The sequence below is a fragment of the Somniosus microcephalus genome, chromosome 1, assembly GCF_052327205.1.
Source record: "Somniosus microcephalus isolate GS21.2 chromosome 1, FLI_Smic_1.0, whole genome shotgun sequence".
Classification (NCBI taxonomy): Eukaryota; Metazoa; Chordata; class Chondrichthyes; order Squaliformes; family Somniosidae; genus Somniosus; species Somniosus microcephalus.
In genome coordinates, this window is record NC_140987.1 from 258073004 (window position 1) to 258093401 (window position 20398).

Sequence of the window (20398 nt, forward strand, 5' to 3'; positions counted from 1 at the left end):
ATCCAGGAGAGCATTGGAATAGTCGAGGCTGAAGGTGACCGGCACGGATGAGGGTTTCAGCAGCAGGTGAGCTGGGGCAGGAGCGGAGCGGGCGATGTTTTGCAGCTGAAAGTAGGCGGTCATTGTGATGGGAGAGGATATGTGGTCGGAAGATGTGTTTAGGATCGAATCGGATGCCAAAGTTGCGAACAGTTTGGTTCACCCATGGACATTGGCCGTAGAGTGAGATGGAATCGGTGGCAAGGCTGTTAGAGTGCACTGCTGCAGTCTCCTCAGCATAACCATGTGTAAAACAGTGGTTTTTCAATAACCACTGTTAGTCATAAATCAGATTATAGATTATTTGCGTTTGATGATTAATCAGTGTTGTAAGTACACTGTAATACCATCAGACGTATGTATAAATGTGTGATTGCTGAAGTCATTTGCTGTCCTTTTGTCCGGTGCTGTCCACTTTTTACTGAAAACATTTATCTCCTATTCACTTCAAAAATATGTGTGTTCACTTGTAGCAGCCCTCCACCATCAGGTCCAAATGTTAATTCCCATCACCTCCACAGAGGTGCAACATGCTGGTGTTGCAAAATGATCATCCGGTCTTGTGGTTTAACCAGGAGAAAATTAATACCGCCTGTGGGGGACTGAAGTTAAATGATAGTTGACATTAAGCAGGTGATCAGGAAGGCCAATGGAATCTTGGCTTTTATTGCGAGGGGGATGGAGTATAAAATCAGGGAAGTCTTGCTGCAGTTATACAGGGTATTGGTGAGGCCACACCTGGAATACTGCGTGCAGTTTTGGTTTCCATATTTAAGAAAATATATACTTGCTCTCGAGGCGGTTCAGAGAAGGTTCACTCGGTTGATTCCGGAGATGAGGGGGTTGACGTATGAGGAAAGGTTGAGTAGGTTGGGACTCTACTCATTGGAGTTCAGAAGAATGAGAGACGATCTTATCGAAACATATAAGATTGTGAGGGGGCTTGATCGGGTGGATGCGGTGAGGATGTTTCCACTGATGGGTGAGACTAGAACTAGGGGGCATAATCTTAGAATAAGGGGCTGCCCTTTCAAAACTGAGATGAGGAGAAACTTCTTCACTCAGAGGGTAGTAAATCTATGGAATTTGCTACCCCAGAGAGCTGCGGAAGCTGCAACATTAAATAAATTTAAAATGGAGATAGACAGTTTCCTAGCAGATAAGGGAATTAGGGGTTACGGGGAGAGGGCAGGGAAGTGGACGTGAGTCTAGATTCGGATCAGCCATGATCCTATTGAATGGCGGAGCAGGCTCGAGGGGCCGTATGGCCTACTCCTGCTCCTACTTATGTTCTTATTAGTCCAGGTCTCTGGATCATTAGTCCCAGCCTCTCGATCATTAGTCCCGGCCTCTCGATCATTAGTCCTGGTCTCTTGATCATTAGTCCTGGTCTCTGGATCACTGGTCCAGGCCTCTCGATCATTCGTCCTGGTCTCTGGATCATTAGTCCGGGTCTCTGGATCATTAGTTCAGGTCTCTTGATCATTAGTCCAGGTCTTTGGATCACTGGTCCAGGTCTCTGGATCGTTGGTCCTGGTCTCTGGATCGTCGGTCCTGGTCTCTGGATCATCGGTCCAGTTCTCTGGATCGTTGGTCCATGTCTCTTGATCATTACTCCAGGTCCCTCGATCATTACTCCAGGTCTCTGGATCATTAGTCTGGGTCTCTGGATCATTAGTGATCCGGAGACCTGGACTGGTGGTCCAGAGGCCTGGACTGGTGGTCCGGAGACCTGGACTAATGATCCGGAGACCTGGACTAATGATCCAGAGACCAGAGTGGTGAACCTGTGGAATTCTCTGCCACAGAGGGCGGTGGAGGCCAGTTCATTAAATATATTCAAGAAAGAGTTGGATATATTTCTTGAGGCTAAAGGGATCACGGGATATGGGGAGAATGCAGGGACAGGGTACTGAATTTGGATGATCAGCCATGATCTCATTGAATGGCGGAGCAGGCTCGAAGGGCCGAATGGCCTACTCCTGCTCCTATCTTCTATGTTTCTAAGATTTGGATTTCCATTGTATGGATGTGAATCATGGTATCTATTGTTAGAGTATTCAGCATTAAAAATCTGCAAGCATGAACTGCCTTTTTATTTCAAGTAGAATAACGTTTGTGCCACCTATCGTGATGAAAGTTCAAGTATCTGCTGAAATCCATTTAAAGAATCTTTACGTCTAATACTAAATCGCACAACTGCCCCCTCTTAACCAGGAGGTTGTAGATCTTTGCTGTTTTTGCACATGCCTGTCGCCAACTTGCTTATAACTTTTTAAGTAACACTTTGACAGTCTGAGATTGATTGAATTCGCTGTCTTCACAAACAGCTTTGTCGCAGCTTTCAAGTAGCGAGTCCCAGCCAAATGACGAAACAGTTCGTAGAGTGGAGAGAGGATCTCGCATAGTGACTGTTGTACCTCAGGACACCAAACTCCTCCTTCAGGTTAGCGGTGTCATTACTGAAATGAGTTGCTGTCCTTTCTCTTTTCTACAGTGCAATAGCTAGGAGAAAAGGTATAATAATTGGTAACAAAATCAGAACGGCAGCCCTTTTTTAAAAAAAAAAAAAGAAACCACATTCCTTTTGAAATTGTGATAATTGAAATTGTGGTTGCTAGGGGTAGGAAATCTGATGGTGCTGCAGGGTCTTTAGCCAGGGCTGCATAGGGTAGCTTTGGTTTCCTAGAAGCCATTCTTCATTTCATCATCATCAAATAAACTAGGCACAAAGGATTGCCTTAAAATAAAAGAATTGTCAGTGCTGCCTAGGAAGCTGCCCCTAATCTTCATGATCCTGTGCTACCTTTTCGCTAACCTCATGTATACTGGTGGAGTGGAAAGCCTTGCGGTTCATGGAGCACTGTAGTAGTGTGTTCAGGGACCTGGTTGACCAAAATCAGTAAGTGAGACCATAGGAGAATGGTGACCAGGAGATGGACTGAGGGGAGTGTTCAGCTCTGACTGCTCCGGATGCTGATTCTCTTTTGAAAAGTACTAGAATTAATTTCATGAGGCATGTTCTTCGCAATAACCACCTCACATATCTGTGAAAATATGTGAAGTGGCCCAAATGTACGAACTTTGTCGGTATCCTTATTGACTGTTTATGTTAAGTGTGGAATAAAAACATTTTTTTCACATGAGCATTATACTAAAGGAACCTGCAAGTGAAGAATGTAATTTCCACTCTTCTCCCCCCCACCCCAGCTTTTTCATGGACTGTTTTACTGGTTTAAAACAATATATATTTTTTCTACAATAAAAACTTGCATTTATATAGCACCTTTTAATGCCCCAAGGTGCTTCACTGGAGCAGTATCGAGCAAAATTTGACACCGAGCCACATGAGATATTAGGGCAGGTGACCATAAGCTTGGTCAAAAAGGTGGGTTTTGAGGAACATCTTAAAGGAGGAGATAGAGATGGAGAGATTTAGGGAGGGAATTCCAGAGCTTAGGGCCTAGACAGCTGAAGGCACAGCCGCCAATGGTGAAGTGATATAAATCGGGGATGCTCAAGAGGCCAGAATTGGAGGAGCACAGGGGTCTCGGAGGGTTGTCGGGCTGGAGAACCTTATTCAGAATGAATTGTGAGTTTTATGTTCATTGTGCAGATGCCACGTGGGAATCTGGAAGTCGTTCACCACAGAGCGTTGCTACTGGCCCAGGTCAGAAAATATCTGGACAGGTTTGTAAATCATTAACACCATCTAAAATCGGAATTGGAGTTGTAAACAAATTTTGAGTGCTACAATGGTTGACGCTGGCAGTTTATGCATCCTTCTGGGAAGCTGTAATTGTTCTCCCCACAGCAGAGAAAGTTAAGAGATTTAATCGAGGTGTTCAAAATTATGAAGGGTGTGGATAGAGTAAATAAAGAGAATCTGTTTCCACTGGCAGGAGGGTCGGTAATCAGAGGACACAGATTTAAGGTAATTGGCAAAAGAACCAGAGGGGAGATAAGAATTTTTTTTACGCTGCGAGTTGTTGTGATCTGGAATGCGCTGCCTGAAAGGGCGGTGGAAGCAGATTCAATAATAACTTTCAAAAGGGAATTGGATAAATACTTAAAAAGGAAGTATTTGCAGGGCTGTGGGAAAGAGCAGGGATTAATTGGACAGCTCTTTCAAAAAACTGGCACAGGCAAGATGGGCCGAATGGTGGTCTACTGTGCTGTAAGATTTGATGTTTAGAGTAACGGGCGAGTCAGAAAAGCGTCACTGCCGAGTACAGTATATTGAAGGTCTATTCAGCTTGGCAACATTTATGAGAGAATAGGCAAAGCTATAGAGTGGTAAAAATCTTAGATTATAAAAATTATTGTAAATCCTAACACACTATTGCAAGGAGGCACCAAGAAGGAGAGAGAACTGGAGACAGAGTCACTGAGCTCTTCTCACACCAGTTATAGAATGCCATTGACAAGCGGTCTGGAACAATCTCCCAGGGATGGTGTCCTGCACAGAGAAACCTAGAGAATAGAAAAATGAGAAACTAGTATAGTGAAACCTGTAAATTATGGACACCTTAGGGACTGGCATCAGCTGACAATTTCTTTTTGCAGATGTCCTTATTTTCAAAATGGGCCATTGTAAGCTCTGTGTGGGAAAAAAAAAAAAAAAAAATTCAGCAGAATTGGTGGTTCTTTACCCAGTATGCACAGCGTCAGAGAAACTGATCTATCCCTGGGATGGAGCCGTACAAGCATTCAATCTGAGAGAGAGCAGTTTCTCTGCCGCTGTGCATGCTGGATAAAGAGGTCGCCATTCCACGAGCCCTTTCACACAACGCGCTGCTGCCTCGCGATGACCGGCACACACTGACCTCGAGAATTTGGGGGGCGGCAGGAAGCGAGCTGCAAGGTGAAACGCCAGTGCTCCAGACCCAGTGAAAATTCCAGATACCCCAGCTTTGCAACAGGCCGTGTCCCGTATTTTAAGTTGTAAAAAGGACTTGGTGCATTGAAGGCTGTCCGTAGTTCATAATTTGCGAGTGTCTGTGGTTTCAGAGTGCCTCTTGTGTATATTTTACCAAGTTATTTGGGTCTCAGTGGGTATTTGCTTTTTACAGGTGTCTGTTTTTGGGAGTGTCCGTTTATACTGTACAGAAGAAAATTTTGAAAGTTCTAGTAAGGCAATCATTGCAGTATGAACCAGTGAATGTAGATCCAACCTGTTCATTAACTTTTCTTTAGGCTAAAGTTCAAAGAAGCCTTTGAATGTATGAGAAAGCTGAGAATAAATCTCAATCTCATTTATGATCACAACCCGAAGGCGAGTACTTTTATCAAATCTTTTTAAATGTCTGAGCTTTCATACTATTTACCTTTAATACTGCTAAGGGAAGGAGATTGGTCCCCAAGCTATCAATGTAGTATTTTCTACCCCGTAACTGATGTGTTTTGGCAGTTAAGTTCTCTGTTCATCCTCTTCATTCCCACAGAAGGCAAATGTAGCACCCACGTAGATCTGTGCCTAGTCACGCACCTGTGAATTGAATAAATGCTACTCTAGCATTAAGACTCAAGTCGTTTACTGATCTGAGAGGGGGAGCGAAGCAGAGTCTCTTTATGGTTGAAGTGGCTCCGAGACAACGTGCTTGGCAATGGAAGTTCGGAACGAAGCCAAGCCTCTTAAACAACAATAGATTTGATAGAGGTGTTTAAAATCATGAAGGGTTTCAATAGAGTAAATAAAGAGAGACTGTTTCCAGCAGCTGAAGAGTCGATAACCAGAGGACACAGATTTAAGGTGGTTGGCAAAAGAACCAGAGGCGACATGAGGAAAAACTTTTTTACGCAACGAGTGGTTAGGATTTGGAATGCACTGCCTGTTAGGGTGATGGATACAGATTCAATAGTAGCCTTCAGAAGGAAATTGGATAAATACCTGAAGGAGAAAAAAATTGCAGGGATATGGGGAAAGAGCGGGGGAGAGGGACTAACTGGATTGCTCTTCGAAAGAGCAGACGCAGACTCGATGGACTGAATGGCCTCCATCCGTGCTGTACTATTCAATGATTCTATGAACTCAATCACGTGTATAGGCCGTCAGGACTTGGTTAATTGGGCTGTGTCCCTATGGGGAGAGAGACTTCACTATATTCTACAAGAGTAGTTTTCTAAATCGTGTGGTTTGAAGACTTTTTTTAAAAACAAAGTGGTGGAATTTTGCACATGTTAGATTCCTGGCTGACTTCGGGGGAAAAAAGCTCCTGATTGCATTTTTGAGAGGCTTGAAACTCATGATTAAGGTGTCTGGGCCATCCAAACAACTTCAGTACTTGTCATGTGTGGTTCTCAATGTCTCGACTCACCAAAAGGACATAGTCCAGGAACTGAAGTAACAATCTACAGTTAATGTTTGACTTATCCTGCAGAATATGTATCTTTTGCCTTTATATTGGTGCAGTAACCAGTGATGTTTTTTGAAGCTGTATGACTGGAGAGTGCGAAATTTAACACTCTTGTTTCCACTGTGTCTGGGAAGATTTTTCGGGAGTCTTTAAATTGTGAATGCACTTGCTACAGTGTACATATGCATGAAATACTATGTTTGCTGTGTACCAGTGATGTTGGGTATTCTGCAATGTAAATTGTTCCCATTGACGTTGGCTACAGTTATGTTGTAGTGATTGGGCAGCACCAAGTGTGTCTGACCAGCCTTTCAGTCAGTCTTCGTATCAGTACCATTTTCATAATGGGGAAGACATTGGGAATGTTACACTGCTTCTTTAGTGATGGTGATGTGAGTGGAGGTACAGTATAATGTGGATTTACTCCTTAGTTCAATGTCAACATTGAAGGAGGTAACATTACATATAAGAGGAGTCTTTATCATTTGAATTTCTCCTGCTGAGCACACCTTTAGTGAAATAATTTCTGGACAACCAGAGATGTTTGCTTAGATACCCTTTTTTGGGGGGTCATTTTTTCTTCCATCACAATTTTTAGTGTCTTTAGTCATGTGACCTTCAGAGTTGTAAACGTGCCATGTGCTACAGATTGGATAGGAAAATAAAGAAAGACTTGCATTTATATAGCTCCTTTCACGATCTCCGGACGTCCCAAAGCGCTTTACAGCCAATGAAGTACTTTTGAAGTGCAGTCACTGTTGTAATGTAGGAAACACAGCAGCTAATTTGCACACAGCAAGCTCCCACAAAGAGCAATGTGATAATGACCAGATCATGTGTTTAGTGATGTTGGTTGAGGGATAAATATTGGCCAGGACACTGGAGAACTCCCCAGCTCCTCTTCGAGATCGTGCCGTGGGATTTTTTACATTCACCGGAGAGGGCAGACGGGGCCTCGGTTTAACGTCTCATCGAAAGACGGAACCTCTGACAGTGCAGCACTCCCTCAGTACTGCAGTAGGAGTGTCAGCCTAGAGTTTGTCGATTCCAAGTGTCAGATCAGGCTGAGCCACTGAATGTTCAGACATCTTCACCCACTATCTAATCATCATATCCGGAAACTTAAAAATGACTGGCTGAAGACTCAGTTTGTGGCTTTAACCAGGATAAACCATGTTCAGAATGTGAAGAGTCCTGTTCAGTTTACAATAGATCATGGTGGAGAAAAATGTTTAATTGATCCAGAACGTGACACAGTGCACTGCACTGCTCCATGACTGATTAACACAAGGATAAAAATGGATTCATGCATTGTTCAGGATGTTGGCTAGGGTTTCATTTTATTTGTTGTGTAAATATATATTTGTCAATACATCTGTTTGTCTTCAGGTATTTTTAGAAAATGTGGAGAACTTCTTGAAGCAGATCAATTCCATAAATTACATCAACTTGTTTCTGACTGAATTAAAGTAAGTGGTATTAAAAGTAAAAACAACTAGAAAAAGAACATGACATTTATATAGTGCCTTTCATGACCACAGGACATCCCAAAGAGCTTTGCATTACATTTGAAGTGTAGACACTGTTGTAATGTAGGAAACGCAGCAACCAATTTGCACACAGCAAGCTCCCACAAACAGCAATGTGATAATGACCAGATAATCTGTTGTTCAGATTTCCAGCATCCGCAGTATTTTGCTATTGTAATCTGTTTGTGATGTTGATTGAAGGATAAATATTGACCCAGAACACCGGTGAGAACGCCCCGCTCCTCTTCTAAATAGTGTCATGGAATCTTTTACCGCCACCCAAGAGGGCAGACGGGGTCTCTGTTTAACATCTCATCCGAAAGATGGCACCTCCGACAGTGCAGCATTCCCTCAGTACTGCGCTGGGAGATTCGGCCCAGATTTTTGTGCTCAAGTCTGGAGTCAGAAGTTATTGTCAAAAATATTGCGCTCAGATTCGAGACTTGAACTTTTATGTTTGTCAGGATTGTGGCTCAACTAAATCAAGAGTGCTCCTAGCTCCACATTAAAAATGCAGGCCTCCCCCTACCCCCCCACTCCCATACCTCCTCCCCCTCCCGATTTCCCTCTTGCTCCCCCCTCCGCACCTTCAACTCCGAACATCATCACCCCCCACCCTGAATATCTCCATCCCTCGTGATCTCCTTCTCGTCCCACCTAAATATATTCTCCCACCCTCAACCTCCTTCCACCCCGATCTTCATCTCTTTTCTCCCCCTCCCCCTGGACTCGGCATTTCTCCAGTGCCGGTGTCCCCACCGTCCAACTTTGCTCCTCTTCATGACTGGCGCACTGCCTCCCGGGGGCCTGACGGGCGCCGCCAGGTGTGCCCTGATTACACACGAGGACCAATTTTGCGTGCTCCTCTTGCGCATTAGTTTGGGCGCTCGTCCCGTCGCTGTGTTATTTGGGCGCAAACCAGTTTCTTACCCAATATTTGTTTCAAATGATGGCCTTTTCTTCTACCTGCACTTCTGTTCTTTTCCAGAGAGGAAGATGTCACGAAAACAATGTACCCATATCTCCTGAACTCATCAATTTCAACACCTGAGATTGGGAATAAAGTGGACACAGTCTGTGATGCGCTGCGAACTACAATGGAGAGAATAAACCCTCACAAGTGAGAAAGACTTGCATTTATATAGCACCTTTCACATTCACATGGCGTCCCAATGCCAATGATGCACTTTTGAAGTGAAGTGACTGTTGTAATGTAGGAAACGCAGTTGCCAATTTGCGCACAGCAAGCTCCCATAAACAGCAATGAGAAAATGACCAGATCATGTTTTTTTTAAGTGATGTTAGTTGAGGGATAAATGTTGGCCAGAATACCAGGGATAACTCCCCTGCTCCTCTTCGAAATAGTGCCATGGGATCTTTTACGTCCACCTGTTAGGACATAAGGGGCCTCGGTTTAACGTCTCATCTGAAAGACGGCACCTCCCGACAGTGTAACACTCCCTCAGTACTGCACTGGGGTGTCAGCCTAGATTTTATGCTCAAGTCTCTGGCATGGGTCTTCAACCCACAACCTCCTGACTCAGAGGCGAGAGTGCTACCCACTGAGCCACAGCTGACACGAATGGTAATGGTTATGTTTGCTGTAAATGGGATAAATTCTTCAATTCCATCTACCGAACAAGGTGCTGCTGCTAAAGGGAGCATAGGTCGGAGAATCAGCGCTACATTGTTGCAGCCCTATTGCTGACTCGCGCTCCCTTTGAGCACAGATCCCCAGTGAGATCCCACGGTCATTGAATTCACCCAATTATCCACACTTTGCATACTTTAGAATGGCCATTCCTTCGAAAGGAATTGGGATTTTTTTTTAAAATTACATTTGCTTATCATTCTGAACTCAACTGTAAATCATTCCTTTCAAAATGTACTTTTCTTACCTATTTTACATAGATACAGTTTGTCAATACTGACCTGCCACGTGCGAAAACATACTCCAGAACTGGAAACTGCTCTTCAGAAAGTCCATGAGCTAAGAGGTAACATTTAAATCATTCAAACAAAAATTCAGATGCATCCCAGTGCTTTTCTGATGCCGATCGCGAGTTGGTAATATCATTACACCGTAGGGAGCCAGTCCATTGAAATCAATAACAGCAGGAGTTAAGATACAGATCTCATTCAATGACGAAACAGGCTCGCGGGGTTGAATGGCCTACTCCTGTTGCTACGTTCCGAAATGCCTGTTCCTCTTCCTCCATAGCATGGCTCTGTTACCTCTTAAAAAGTTTATTATTAGAACACCTGCTATTCTTGCCTCTTCCAGAGGTGGCACTGTAACCCCTGAACCCAACTGGTCCATGCCGGTGTTTATGCTCACGAGCCTCCTCCCACCCCTCTTCTTCTCACCCCATCAGCATATCCTTCTACAGTATTCCTTTCTCCCTCATATACTTATCTAGCTTCCCCTTGAATGCATCCATGCTATTCGCCTCAACCACTCCTTGTGGTAGCGAGTTCCACATTCTCGCCACTCTCTGGATAAAGAAGTTTCTCCTAAATTCCCTATTGGATTTATTAGTGACTGTCTTATATTGACGAGGCTGTTATTCCTAAAACAGGCTGACTAGAACTCCTTTTTTTTCTTGCTCAAGAGTTGCCCTTCTCAGCCTATTGTAACACGCAGCCAGCACAAGCCCGATGGGCCAAATGGCGGCCTCCTGTGCTGTATCATTCTATGAATATGTACCATCTCTTGACTAACCATGAGAAATGCCACAGGGGATTCACTTGTAAATTAAAATAAGATGATGCTGCTCTCCCTCGTTTCTTATTATAACTATCATTGTTGTTATTGCAAATTGCAGTGAATCCTCCATCTGACCCTGAGGCGGTCAGCGCCGAGGAGGCCCTGAAATACCTCCTCTTCCTGGTGGATGTTAACGAACTATACGACTATGCAGTGGGCACATATGACTTTGATCTTATGATGATGGTGGCAGAGAAATCGCAAAAGGTTGGCATGTTTTCTTGTATAATTTTTTTAAACATTTAATTTTTTTAGGGAAACTGCCATCAATGGTGAATAAAATAGGATTGATGGCAAAATCAATCAAAATGTTAACGGTTACACACAGCTAAAAAATTTTTAATTGGAATGGCTGTAGACTGTTAGGAGAAGATCCACCGTAGAGGTGAAAAGAAAAAAAAACTGCAAATGCTCAAATCGAAGCTAAGAAGAAAGCTGGAAATACACGGCAGGGTTCATCAGCTTTGAAAAATCACCGAAAGTTAACATGCAGGTACAGCAAGCAATTAGAAAAGCAAATGGTATGTTGGCACTTATTAGAAAGGGATTGGAGTATAAGAGTAACGAAGTCTTACTGCAATTATGTAGGGCCTTGGTGAGACCACACCTGAAGTACTGCGTACAGTTTTGGTCTCCTTAACTAACGAAGGATATACTTGCCATAGAGGAAGTGAAACAAAGGTTCACCAAACTGATTCCTGGGATGAGGGGGGGATTGTTCTATGAGGAGAGATTGAGTGAACTAGGCCTATATTCTCTAGAGTTTAGAAGAATGAGAGGTGATTTTATTGAAACATATAAAATTCTTACAGGGCTTGACAGGATAGATGCAGGGAGGATGTTTCCCCTGGCTGGGGAGCCTAGAACAGTCTCAGAATAAGGAGTCAGCCATTTAGGACTGAGATGAGGAGAAATTTCTTCACTCAGAGGGTGGTGAATCTTTGGAATTCTCTACCCCAGAGGGCTGTGGATGCTCAGTCGTTGAGTATATTCAAGACTGAGACCAATAGATTTTTGGATACTAAGGGAATTAAGGAATATGGGGATAGTGCAGGAAAGTGGAGATGAGGTAGAAGATCAGCCATGATCTTATTGGATGGCGGAGCAGGCTTGAAGGGCCGAATGGCCGACTCCTGCTCCTATTTCTTACATTCTTATTAAAAATAGTTGCATTGTTTTTGGCCGAGACCCTTTTCCATCACTGAAAATTGTAGGCGTGGTTTCCTGCCTGCTCTTCTCCAGGAATGGATTTCCTGACCTCTGCTGGTGAGGCACGACGTGAAGATAAGACGCTTCCTTACAGGGAGAGAAATGGGAACCAAATCTGAAGGATTGAGTCAACACGATCTGCTCCTGGCTGGCTACAGGGCAGCAGAGACCTCCAAGCCGGTCTCTCGACATTCCTGTTAATGGGATAAAGGAATGCAGTGGCTTGGGAGGAGGGGGTAAGAGGAGGGATAAAGGAATGCAGTGGCTTGGGAGAAGGGGGTAAGAGGAGGGATAAAGGAATGCAGTGGCTCGGGAGAAGGGGGTAAGAGGAGGGATAAAGGAATGCAGTGGCTCGGGAGAAGGGGGTAAGAGGAGGGATAAAGGAATGCAGTGGCTCGGGAGAAGGGGGTAAGAGGAGGGATAAAGGAATGCAGTGGCTCGGGAGAAGGGGGTAAGAGGAGGGATAAAGGAATGCAGTGGCTCGGGAGAAGGGGGTAAGAGGAGGGATAAAGGAATGCAGTGGCTTGGGAGAAGGGGGTAAGAGGAGGGATAAAGGAATGCAGTGGCTCGGGAGAAGGGGGTAAGAGGAGGGATAAAGGAATGCAGTGGCTCGGGAGAAGGGGGTAAGAGGAGGGATAAAGGAATGCAGTGGCTCGGGAGAAGGGGGTAAGAGGAGGGATAAAGGAATGCAGTGGCTTGGGAGAAGGGGGTAAGAGGAGGGATAAAGGAATGCAGTGGCTCGGGAGAAGGGGGTAAGAGGAGGGATAAAGGAATGCAGTGGCTCGGGAGAAGGGGGTAAGAGGAGGGATAAAGGAATGCAGTGGCTTGGGAGAAGGGGGTAAGAGGAGGGATAAAGGAATGCAGTGGCTCGGGAGAAGGGGGTAAGAGGAGGGATAAAGGAATGCAGTGGCTCGGGAGAAGGGGGTAAGAGGAGGGATAAAGGAATGCAGTGGCTCGGGAGAAGGGGGTAAGAGGAGGGATAAAGGAATGCAGTGGCTCGGGAGAAGGGGGTAAGGAGGGATAAAGGAATGCAGTGGCTCGGGAGAAGGGGGTAAGAGGAGGGATAAAGGAATGCAGTGGCTTGGGAGAAGGGGGTAAGAGGAGGGATAAAAGAATGCAGTGGCTCGGGAGAAGGGGTAAGAGGAGGGATAAAGGAATGCAGTGGCTTGGGAGAAGGGGGTAAGAGGAGGGATAAAGGAATGCAGTGGCTCGGGAGAAGGGGGTAAGAGGAGGGATAAAGGAATGCAGTGGCTTGGGAGAAGGGGGTAAGAGGAGGGATAAAGGAATGCAGTGGCTCGGGAGAAGGGGGTAAGAGGAGGGATAAAGGAATGCAGTGGGTAAGAGGAGGACAGGACAACAAGAAAACTTGCATTCGCATCAAATGAAATGAGGCTTTGAAGTTGATCTCGAGCATGTTTTGCTTCATGTATACGTGAATGCTATTTTCTTGTTTTAGGATCCTAAGGAATATCTACCATTTTTGAACAAATTGAAGAAAATGGAGACCAATTACCAGCGATACACCATAGATAAATATTTGAGGCGGTACAAAAAGGCTGTCAGTCACCTCAGTAAATGTGGTAAGTGCAGCTTCAGAACATTGAGTGCATCGGGATTTGAAGGTTAATCTGTTCAATTCAGAAATTAAGATATTCAGAGGCCGAAGGGAGAGTGGTGTGCAGGCTTATTTCAAGGAATTTGTCATCCAGTACAACATCCTGTGTACATGTTTGTACGTGTGTGGAGGAGGAAGGAAGCATTGGCTTTGAAATCCATTTTTCGACATGTGACCATGTTTGGCGTTGCAAGGAAATTCTTTTGAACCTTGTTGTACAGGTCAATTGTTTTTTTTTTTGAAAATGAGAATATGTGGGCTTGACTTGCATGAGATCAGTCTTGATAAATCCAAACTTGTTTTTGCTAGAATTTTGTAACTAGTTTCATGACTTCCACATGATCTGAGTCTATTGCAAGTTGCCAATATTATGAATCATTGTCAGGTTGGTTAATATATTTTGTTGTATTGTATGGAGTAATGGGTACCTGGCACTGATTTACATTCTGTAATGTAACAACAACAACTTGCATTTATATACTGTAGTGCCTTTTAACATGGTAGAACGTCCCAAGGCACTTCACAGGAGTGTTATCGGACAAAATCTGAGACCGAGCCACATAAGGAGATATTAGCGCTATCGAAGATGCTGTTTTTCAGATGAGACGTTGGAGCAGATGGTGCCTCAGTTTATCAGGTGGACGTAAAAGATCCCGTGGCACTATTCCGAACAAGAACAGGGGAGTTCTCCCCAATGTCCTGGCCAATATTTATCCCTTAATCAACGTCACTAAAACAGATTATCTGGTCATTATCACATTGCTGTTTGTGGGATCTCGCTGTGCCCAAATTGGCTACCTCGTTTCCTACATTACAACAGGAACTACACTTCAAAAGTACTCATTAGCTGTAAAGCGCTTTGGAATGTCCTGAGGTTGTGAAAGGCGCTATAGAAATGCAAGCCTTTCAGTTTTGTTCCTTACATCCCCATGGGAATACAATGGACATCTTTATTTGATGTCTTGTGAGTGAGAAATTGTATTGGGGACATAACTCACATTTTATTCCTCATCTGTGTGCTTTTGCATGATGTAATAAACTAGTACAGCACAGTATTACTCCCACTAGCCTGATGTTGCTTTCTTTCAGGTCCTCAGCACTTCACTGAGCTTCTGAACTTGGTAAAGGATCAAAAGATGTACAGTGAAGCCTTGAAGTTATTCTCGGTAAACAGTCAAGAATACAAGGTATGATATAAAATTTGTGTCTAACTGCAAACACCGAGGTTTATTGAAGTTCAAGGACTTGTGAAACAAATGCATCTTTAGCCAAATTGTAACAAAGTTTACTTAGGAGCTGTCATCTACAGCCCTTGGCACCAATTCCATCCCCTTTCCCGGCCAGACTGAACAAAACTGTTCATAACCTCAGCGTCCTAATTAACCCTAAGCTGACCTTCCAACCCCATATCCTCTCCACCACAAACACCGTTACTTTCCACCTCCGTGACATCGGCCGTCTCTGCTCCTACCTCAACCTCTGAAACTTTCACCCCTGACTTTGTCAACTCCAGACTCGACAATCCCAGTGATCTGCTAGCCAGCCTCGCATTCTCCACCCTCTGTAAACTTCAGCTCATTCAAAACTCTGCTGCCCATATACTATACGCTCACCCATCATCCACTATCCTCGCTGACATACATGGGCTCTCAGTCCCCCAATGCTTCTACATTCAAATTCTCATCCTCCTGTTTAAATCCCTTCTGGGCGCATGCGCACGCTCTCTCACACTCATTCTCTCACACGCACGCTCTCCTCACACTTGCACTCTCTCTCTCTCTCTCTCTCTCTCTCTCTCTCTCTCTCTCTCTCTCTCTGGCTCTCTCACTTCTCGCTCACACTCCTCTCTCACACGCGCACTCACACACACTCACACTTTCACACTCTCACACACTCCCCCTCGCTCGCCCCCCCCCCGCGCTCGCCCTCTCTCGCACGCCGCCTGCCCCCCGCCCCCTCTTGCGCGCCCCCCGCCCGCGCGCTCTCCCCCGCCCGCGCGCGCTCCCCTCGCGCTCTCCCCCGCCCGCTCGCGCGCTCTCCCCAGCCCGCTTGCGCTCTCCCCCGCCCACTCGCACTCTCCCCAGCCCGCTCGCGCTCTCCCGCGCTCGCCCCCCGCCCGCCCCCGCTCGCACCCGCCCGCTCGCGCTCTCCCCCGCCCGCTCGCGCTCTCCCTCGCGCGCTCCCCCGCCCGCTCGCGCGCTCCCTCGCCCCCTCGCGCCCGCCCCTCCCGCTCGCGCCCGCCCCGCCCACCCCCGTCGCCCGCGCTCTCCCCCGCCCCCGCCCCCCCCGCGCTCTCCCCCGCCCCCTCGCGCTCGCCCGCTCCCGCTCTCTCTCGCGCTCTTCCAATCCGCTAGGACCATTCCAGGGAGTTTCGGAAGATCAAAACCAATGCATCCACTATCTCTTCAGCCACTTCTTTTAGAACCCTAGGATGTAGGCCGTCAGGTCCAGGGGATTTGTCGGCTTTTGGTCCCATTAGTTTCTCTAGTACTTTTTCTCTACTTATATTATTTACGTTAAGTTCCTCACCCTCATTAGACCCTTGGTTCCCCACTATTTTTGGTATGCTTTTTGCGTCTTCTACTGTGAAGACAGATACAAAATATTTGTTTACTGTTTCTGCCATTTCCTTATTCCCCATAATAATTTCTCCTGTCTCAGCCTCTAAGGGACCAAAGTTTACTTTTGCCACTCTTTTGCTTTTTACATACTTGTAGAAACTCTTACACTCTGCTTTTATATTTCTTGCTAGTTTTCTCTCCTATTCTATTTTTTCCCTTTTTATCAATTTTTTGATCACCCTTTGCTGGTTCCTGAAACTTTCCCAATCCTCAGGCTTACTATTATTCTTTGCAACATTATGAGCTGCTTCTTTCAGTCTAATCTTGTCCTTAACTTCTTTAGTTAGCCACGGTTGGATCTTTCCCGTGGAGTTTTTGTTTCTCAATGGAATGTATTTTTGTTGAGAATTATGAAATATTTCTTTAAATGCTAGCCACTGCTTATCTACCGCCATACCTTTTAATCTATTTTTCCAATCGACCTTGGCCAACTCTCCCCTCATACCTATGTAATTGGCTTTATTTAAGTTTAAGACTCTAGTTTCGGACTTAGGCAAGTCACTCTCAAAATTAACGTGAAATTCTATCATCATATGATCACTCTGCCCCAGAGGATCCTTTACTGTGAGATTCCTAATTAACCCTGTCTCATTACACAATACAAGATCTAAAATAGCCTGTTCCCTGGTTGGGTCCATGACACATTGTTCTAGGAAACTGTCCCGAATGCATTCCACGAACTCATCCTCCAGACTACCTTTGCCAATTTGATTTGCCCTGTCTATATGAAGATTAAAGTCCCCCAAGATTATTGCATTACCTTTGTTGCAAGCTCCTACTATTTCTTGATTAATATTCTGTCCAACGGTATAGCTACTGTTAGGGGGCCTATATACTACTCCTACCAGTGTTTTCTGCCTCTTGTTATTCCTTATCTCCACCCATACTGATTCTACTTCCTGATCTTCCGAGCCGAGATCCTTTCTCACTACTGTCCTTATGTCATCCTTTATTATCAGGGCTACTCTGCCTGCCTTTTCGAAATATCAGGTATCCTGGAACATTTTAGTTCCCAACCTTGGCCACCTTGCAACCATGTCTCTGTAATACCTATTAGATCAAACCCATTTATCTCTATTTGTGCCACTAGTTCATCTATCTTGTTACGAATGCTTCGTGCATTCAGATAAAGAGCCTTTAATTTTAATTTTTTACCATTATTCCTGCTTTGACCTTATTCTCTGCTGCACTGCTACCATTAAACTCTCTGTCTCTTTCTGTCACACTCTGCTTATTTTTACCCAATTTGAGAACGAGAGCGCGAGAGAGAGAGCAAGCGCGTGAGAAAGTGAGAGGCCAGATGTCATTGGAGGCGGAACTGAAACCCAACAAGCAGCAGTCCCGCCTCCAACGCGCCCTATTGGCAAAATCACCCCCATGGTTCCAGGAGGCAGTCACACCCTTTAGGTTAAGTAGTACTTTAGCATTCGTCAGTGGTCAGGGGCAGGAGGGTGTGACTGCGAGTCAGGAAGGTATGGGGACCCAGGATGTAGTGATGGAGGATCCTCAGCCCTGGACCTTGTCCAAAAGGTACGAGGTACTTTCTACCTGTATGGATGAGGAAAAGGACTGCAGGGAGGATGGGCAAACTGACCACAGCACTGTGGTACAGGGGGCCATCCAAGTGGGGGGAGAAGGAAGGAACGTGGTAGTAGTAGGGACAGTATAGTCAGGGGGATAGATACTGTTCTCTGCAGCCGCGAAAGAGAGTCCCAAAGGCTGTATTGCCTACCCGGTGCCAGGGTTTAAGGATATCTCCTCATGGCTGGAGAAGAACTTGGAGTGGGAAGGGGGGGATCCAGTTGTCATGGTCTATGCTCTCCTTCTCGCGCGCGCTCTCCCCCGTCTCTGTAACATCCTCCAGTTCTACAAACCTCCACAATCTTGCTGGCCTTTCAACCAACTAGGCTCCAATTATAATCCCTAAACCCTATTTCCCCCCCCACCTCCCCTTTAGGAATCTTTTTTTTTTTAAACCAACCTCTTTGACCAGACTTGTGTAACGTACGATTTGTTGCCTAATATTCTGTGATGGGTAAATTATCAGACAGTGGTCAGAGCCCGATGGTGAAGTAAGGGCAAAAAAGTTACAGAGGATAGATCCTGTATATGGGTTGTAAACAACATGTTACTGAAGAGGAATGCGATTTTTTGATTTAGATTAATCTTATTTGCAGGATTGCTGAGTGTGTATTTTTGTATATAGTGGTGACAGTACAATTCTCAAATACAAGAACAAATAACCATTACGGATGGAGAATTGACGATTCATTATCCGCATGCTGTCTTCTCAATCTAGACTTAACGGATTTCAGTAACTTTCTGTGAAAGCTCAGTTATAAGTCATTAACATGGTACAAGAACTGAGAAATTATTACTATCGGGAAAGATTGAACAGCTTGAGGCTTTTTTTTTTAGAAAAGAGAAGACTTAGAGGTGACCTGATAGAGGTCTTTAAAATTGTAAATGGGTTGGACAGGGTAGATGTGGAGGAAATGTTTCCACCTGTGGGAGAATCCAAAACTAGAGACCATAAATACAAGATAGTCAGTAATAAATCCAATAGGGAACTAAGGAGAAACTTCTTTACCCAGAGAGTGGTTAGAATGTGGAACTCGCTACCACAGGAAGTGGTTGAGGCGAATAGTTTAGATGCTTTCAAGAGGAAACTGGACGAATACATGAGAGAAAAGCGAATAGAAAGATATACTGAAAGGCTGAGATGAGGTCGGTGGAATGGGTGGAGACTCCTGTGGAATATAAACACCAGCACAGACTAGTTGGGCCGAATGGCCTGTTTCTGTGCTGTAAATTCGATGTAATTCTATGTAACGCTCGATTTAATGAAAATGCCTCCAATTTTAGTGAGCAAGTCAATAGTCCAGAGTGTCAGCTATGATCCTGCTTTTCGTTCCCTTCTCATTGCAGGACATCAGTATTGCATATGGCGAGTATCTCAGCGAGAAGCAGTACTATGAGCAGGCGGGGCTAATCTTTGCACGATGCGGAGAATGCGAAAAGGCACTGGGAGCATTCCTGCTGTGCAGCAGTTGGCAGCAGGCTTTCTGTATGGCCGCTCGGCTCAATTACACTGAGGACAAACTGGTTAGCATGGCACGGACTATCTCAGGTAAGGACTGGTACGTGCAGGAATACACTGAAGCTTGTCTTAAAGGGTGCAGTGCTTCCTTTTTGTCTCTTCAACCAGGGTTGATGGGATGGAAGTTTCCTCTCTGACTTTGTGTATCTTGTGTGAAGTGAGTTTAGAGAGTGTCATAGGAACAGGAGGAGGCCATTCCACCCCTCAAGCCTGCTCTGCCATTCAATTGGATCATGGCTGATCTGTACCTTAACTCCATCTACCCGCCTTGGTTCCATATCCCGTAAATACCCTTGCCTATCAAAAATTACCAATCTTAGTTTTGAATTTTTCAATTGACCCTCCCAGCCTCAACAGCTTTTTTTTTAGGGGTTGGGGAGAGATCCAGATTTCCACTACCCTTTGTGTGAAGAAGTGCTTCCTGACGTCACCCCTGACCAACCTAGCTCCTAAGTATCAGTACTTCCCAGTAGATGTGTCGCTGCAGCTAACTGCCCAGCAAATGCTGCCCACCTTTTACAAGGTGTGTGCGATGCGAATGTCGCACTGGTGCAGTTCTGAGACTGTATTAAGGTGCATCGTGGGACTTTTACTCTGCGACTGACTTAACTACAATTGCTGCCAACGATTATAACAAAAAAGTGAGATAATATTCCAGCAAACAGCTCTGATGTCCCTCACCTTGATGAGCCCAAAAATAATTTTTGAAAAAAGAAAGAAATCCACAAGCTGTTGTGAAGTGATTGAGATGTGTGCCTGTGCTGTTTTCCAGGGAGATTGATGGAGCAGCGGAGATATTCTGAGGCAGCCTTGATCCTGGAGCAGTATGCTAAGGTAAATTGGCAAATGCAAAGAGGTGGCCTCAATTTCAGCAGCCGCCAGCAAACTAGCCTGTTCAAAATGTTGTTGCAACGTTGCTGCGGAGGCGATGAGCCTTAAATATTAAGCGTTCTGTCAGACTTCTTCCAGTGGCTCTGAAATGCAGTACTGTTTTGCAGCTACCATTTTAACTAGATCGTGTTTCCCAAAGAAATATAGAAAAGAAGGGACTGGGCATGATGTACAAGAGTTTTGCAATTTGTTAGATATAATGCATGTAATTTCAAACTTTAAAAAATGTGGGGAACTGATGGGGGGACGTGTGAGCGTGCGATTTGTTAGA

General features: G+C 45.0%; 1 protein-coding gene across 5 annotated transcripts in view; it reads left to right on the forward strand.

The window, feature by feature from the left end:
• The window catches only part of elp1 (elongator acetyltransferase complex subunit 1), a 124360-nt gene that overhangs the window by 80028 nt on the left and 23934 nt on the right, over nt 1–20398 (forward strand). For all 5 annotated transcript variants that reach the window (XM_085992552.1, XM_085992543.1, XM_085992562.1 and 2 more), the window contains 11 exons: nt 2370–2485; nt 3656–3729; nt 5236–5314; nt 7785–7864; nt 8913–9044; nt 9836–9921; nt 10750–10898; nt 13357–13480; nt 14605–14702; nt 19065–19266; nt 20009–20070. In XM_085992552.1, coding sequence (XP_085848678.1) covers nt 2370–2485; nt 3656–3729; nt 5236–5314; nt 7785–7864; nt 8913–9044; nt 9836–9921; nt 10750–10898; nt 13357–13480; nt 14605–14702; nt 19065–19266; nt 20009–20070 — 1202 coding nt within the window. The remainder of the gene's footprint in view (nt 1–2369; nt 2486–3655; nt 3730–5235; nt 5315–7784; nt 7865–8912; nt 9045–9835; nt 9922–10749; nt 10899–13356; nt 13481–14604; nt 14703–19064; nt 19267–20008; nt 20071–20398) is intronic.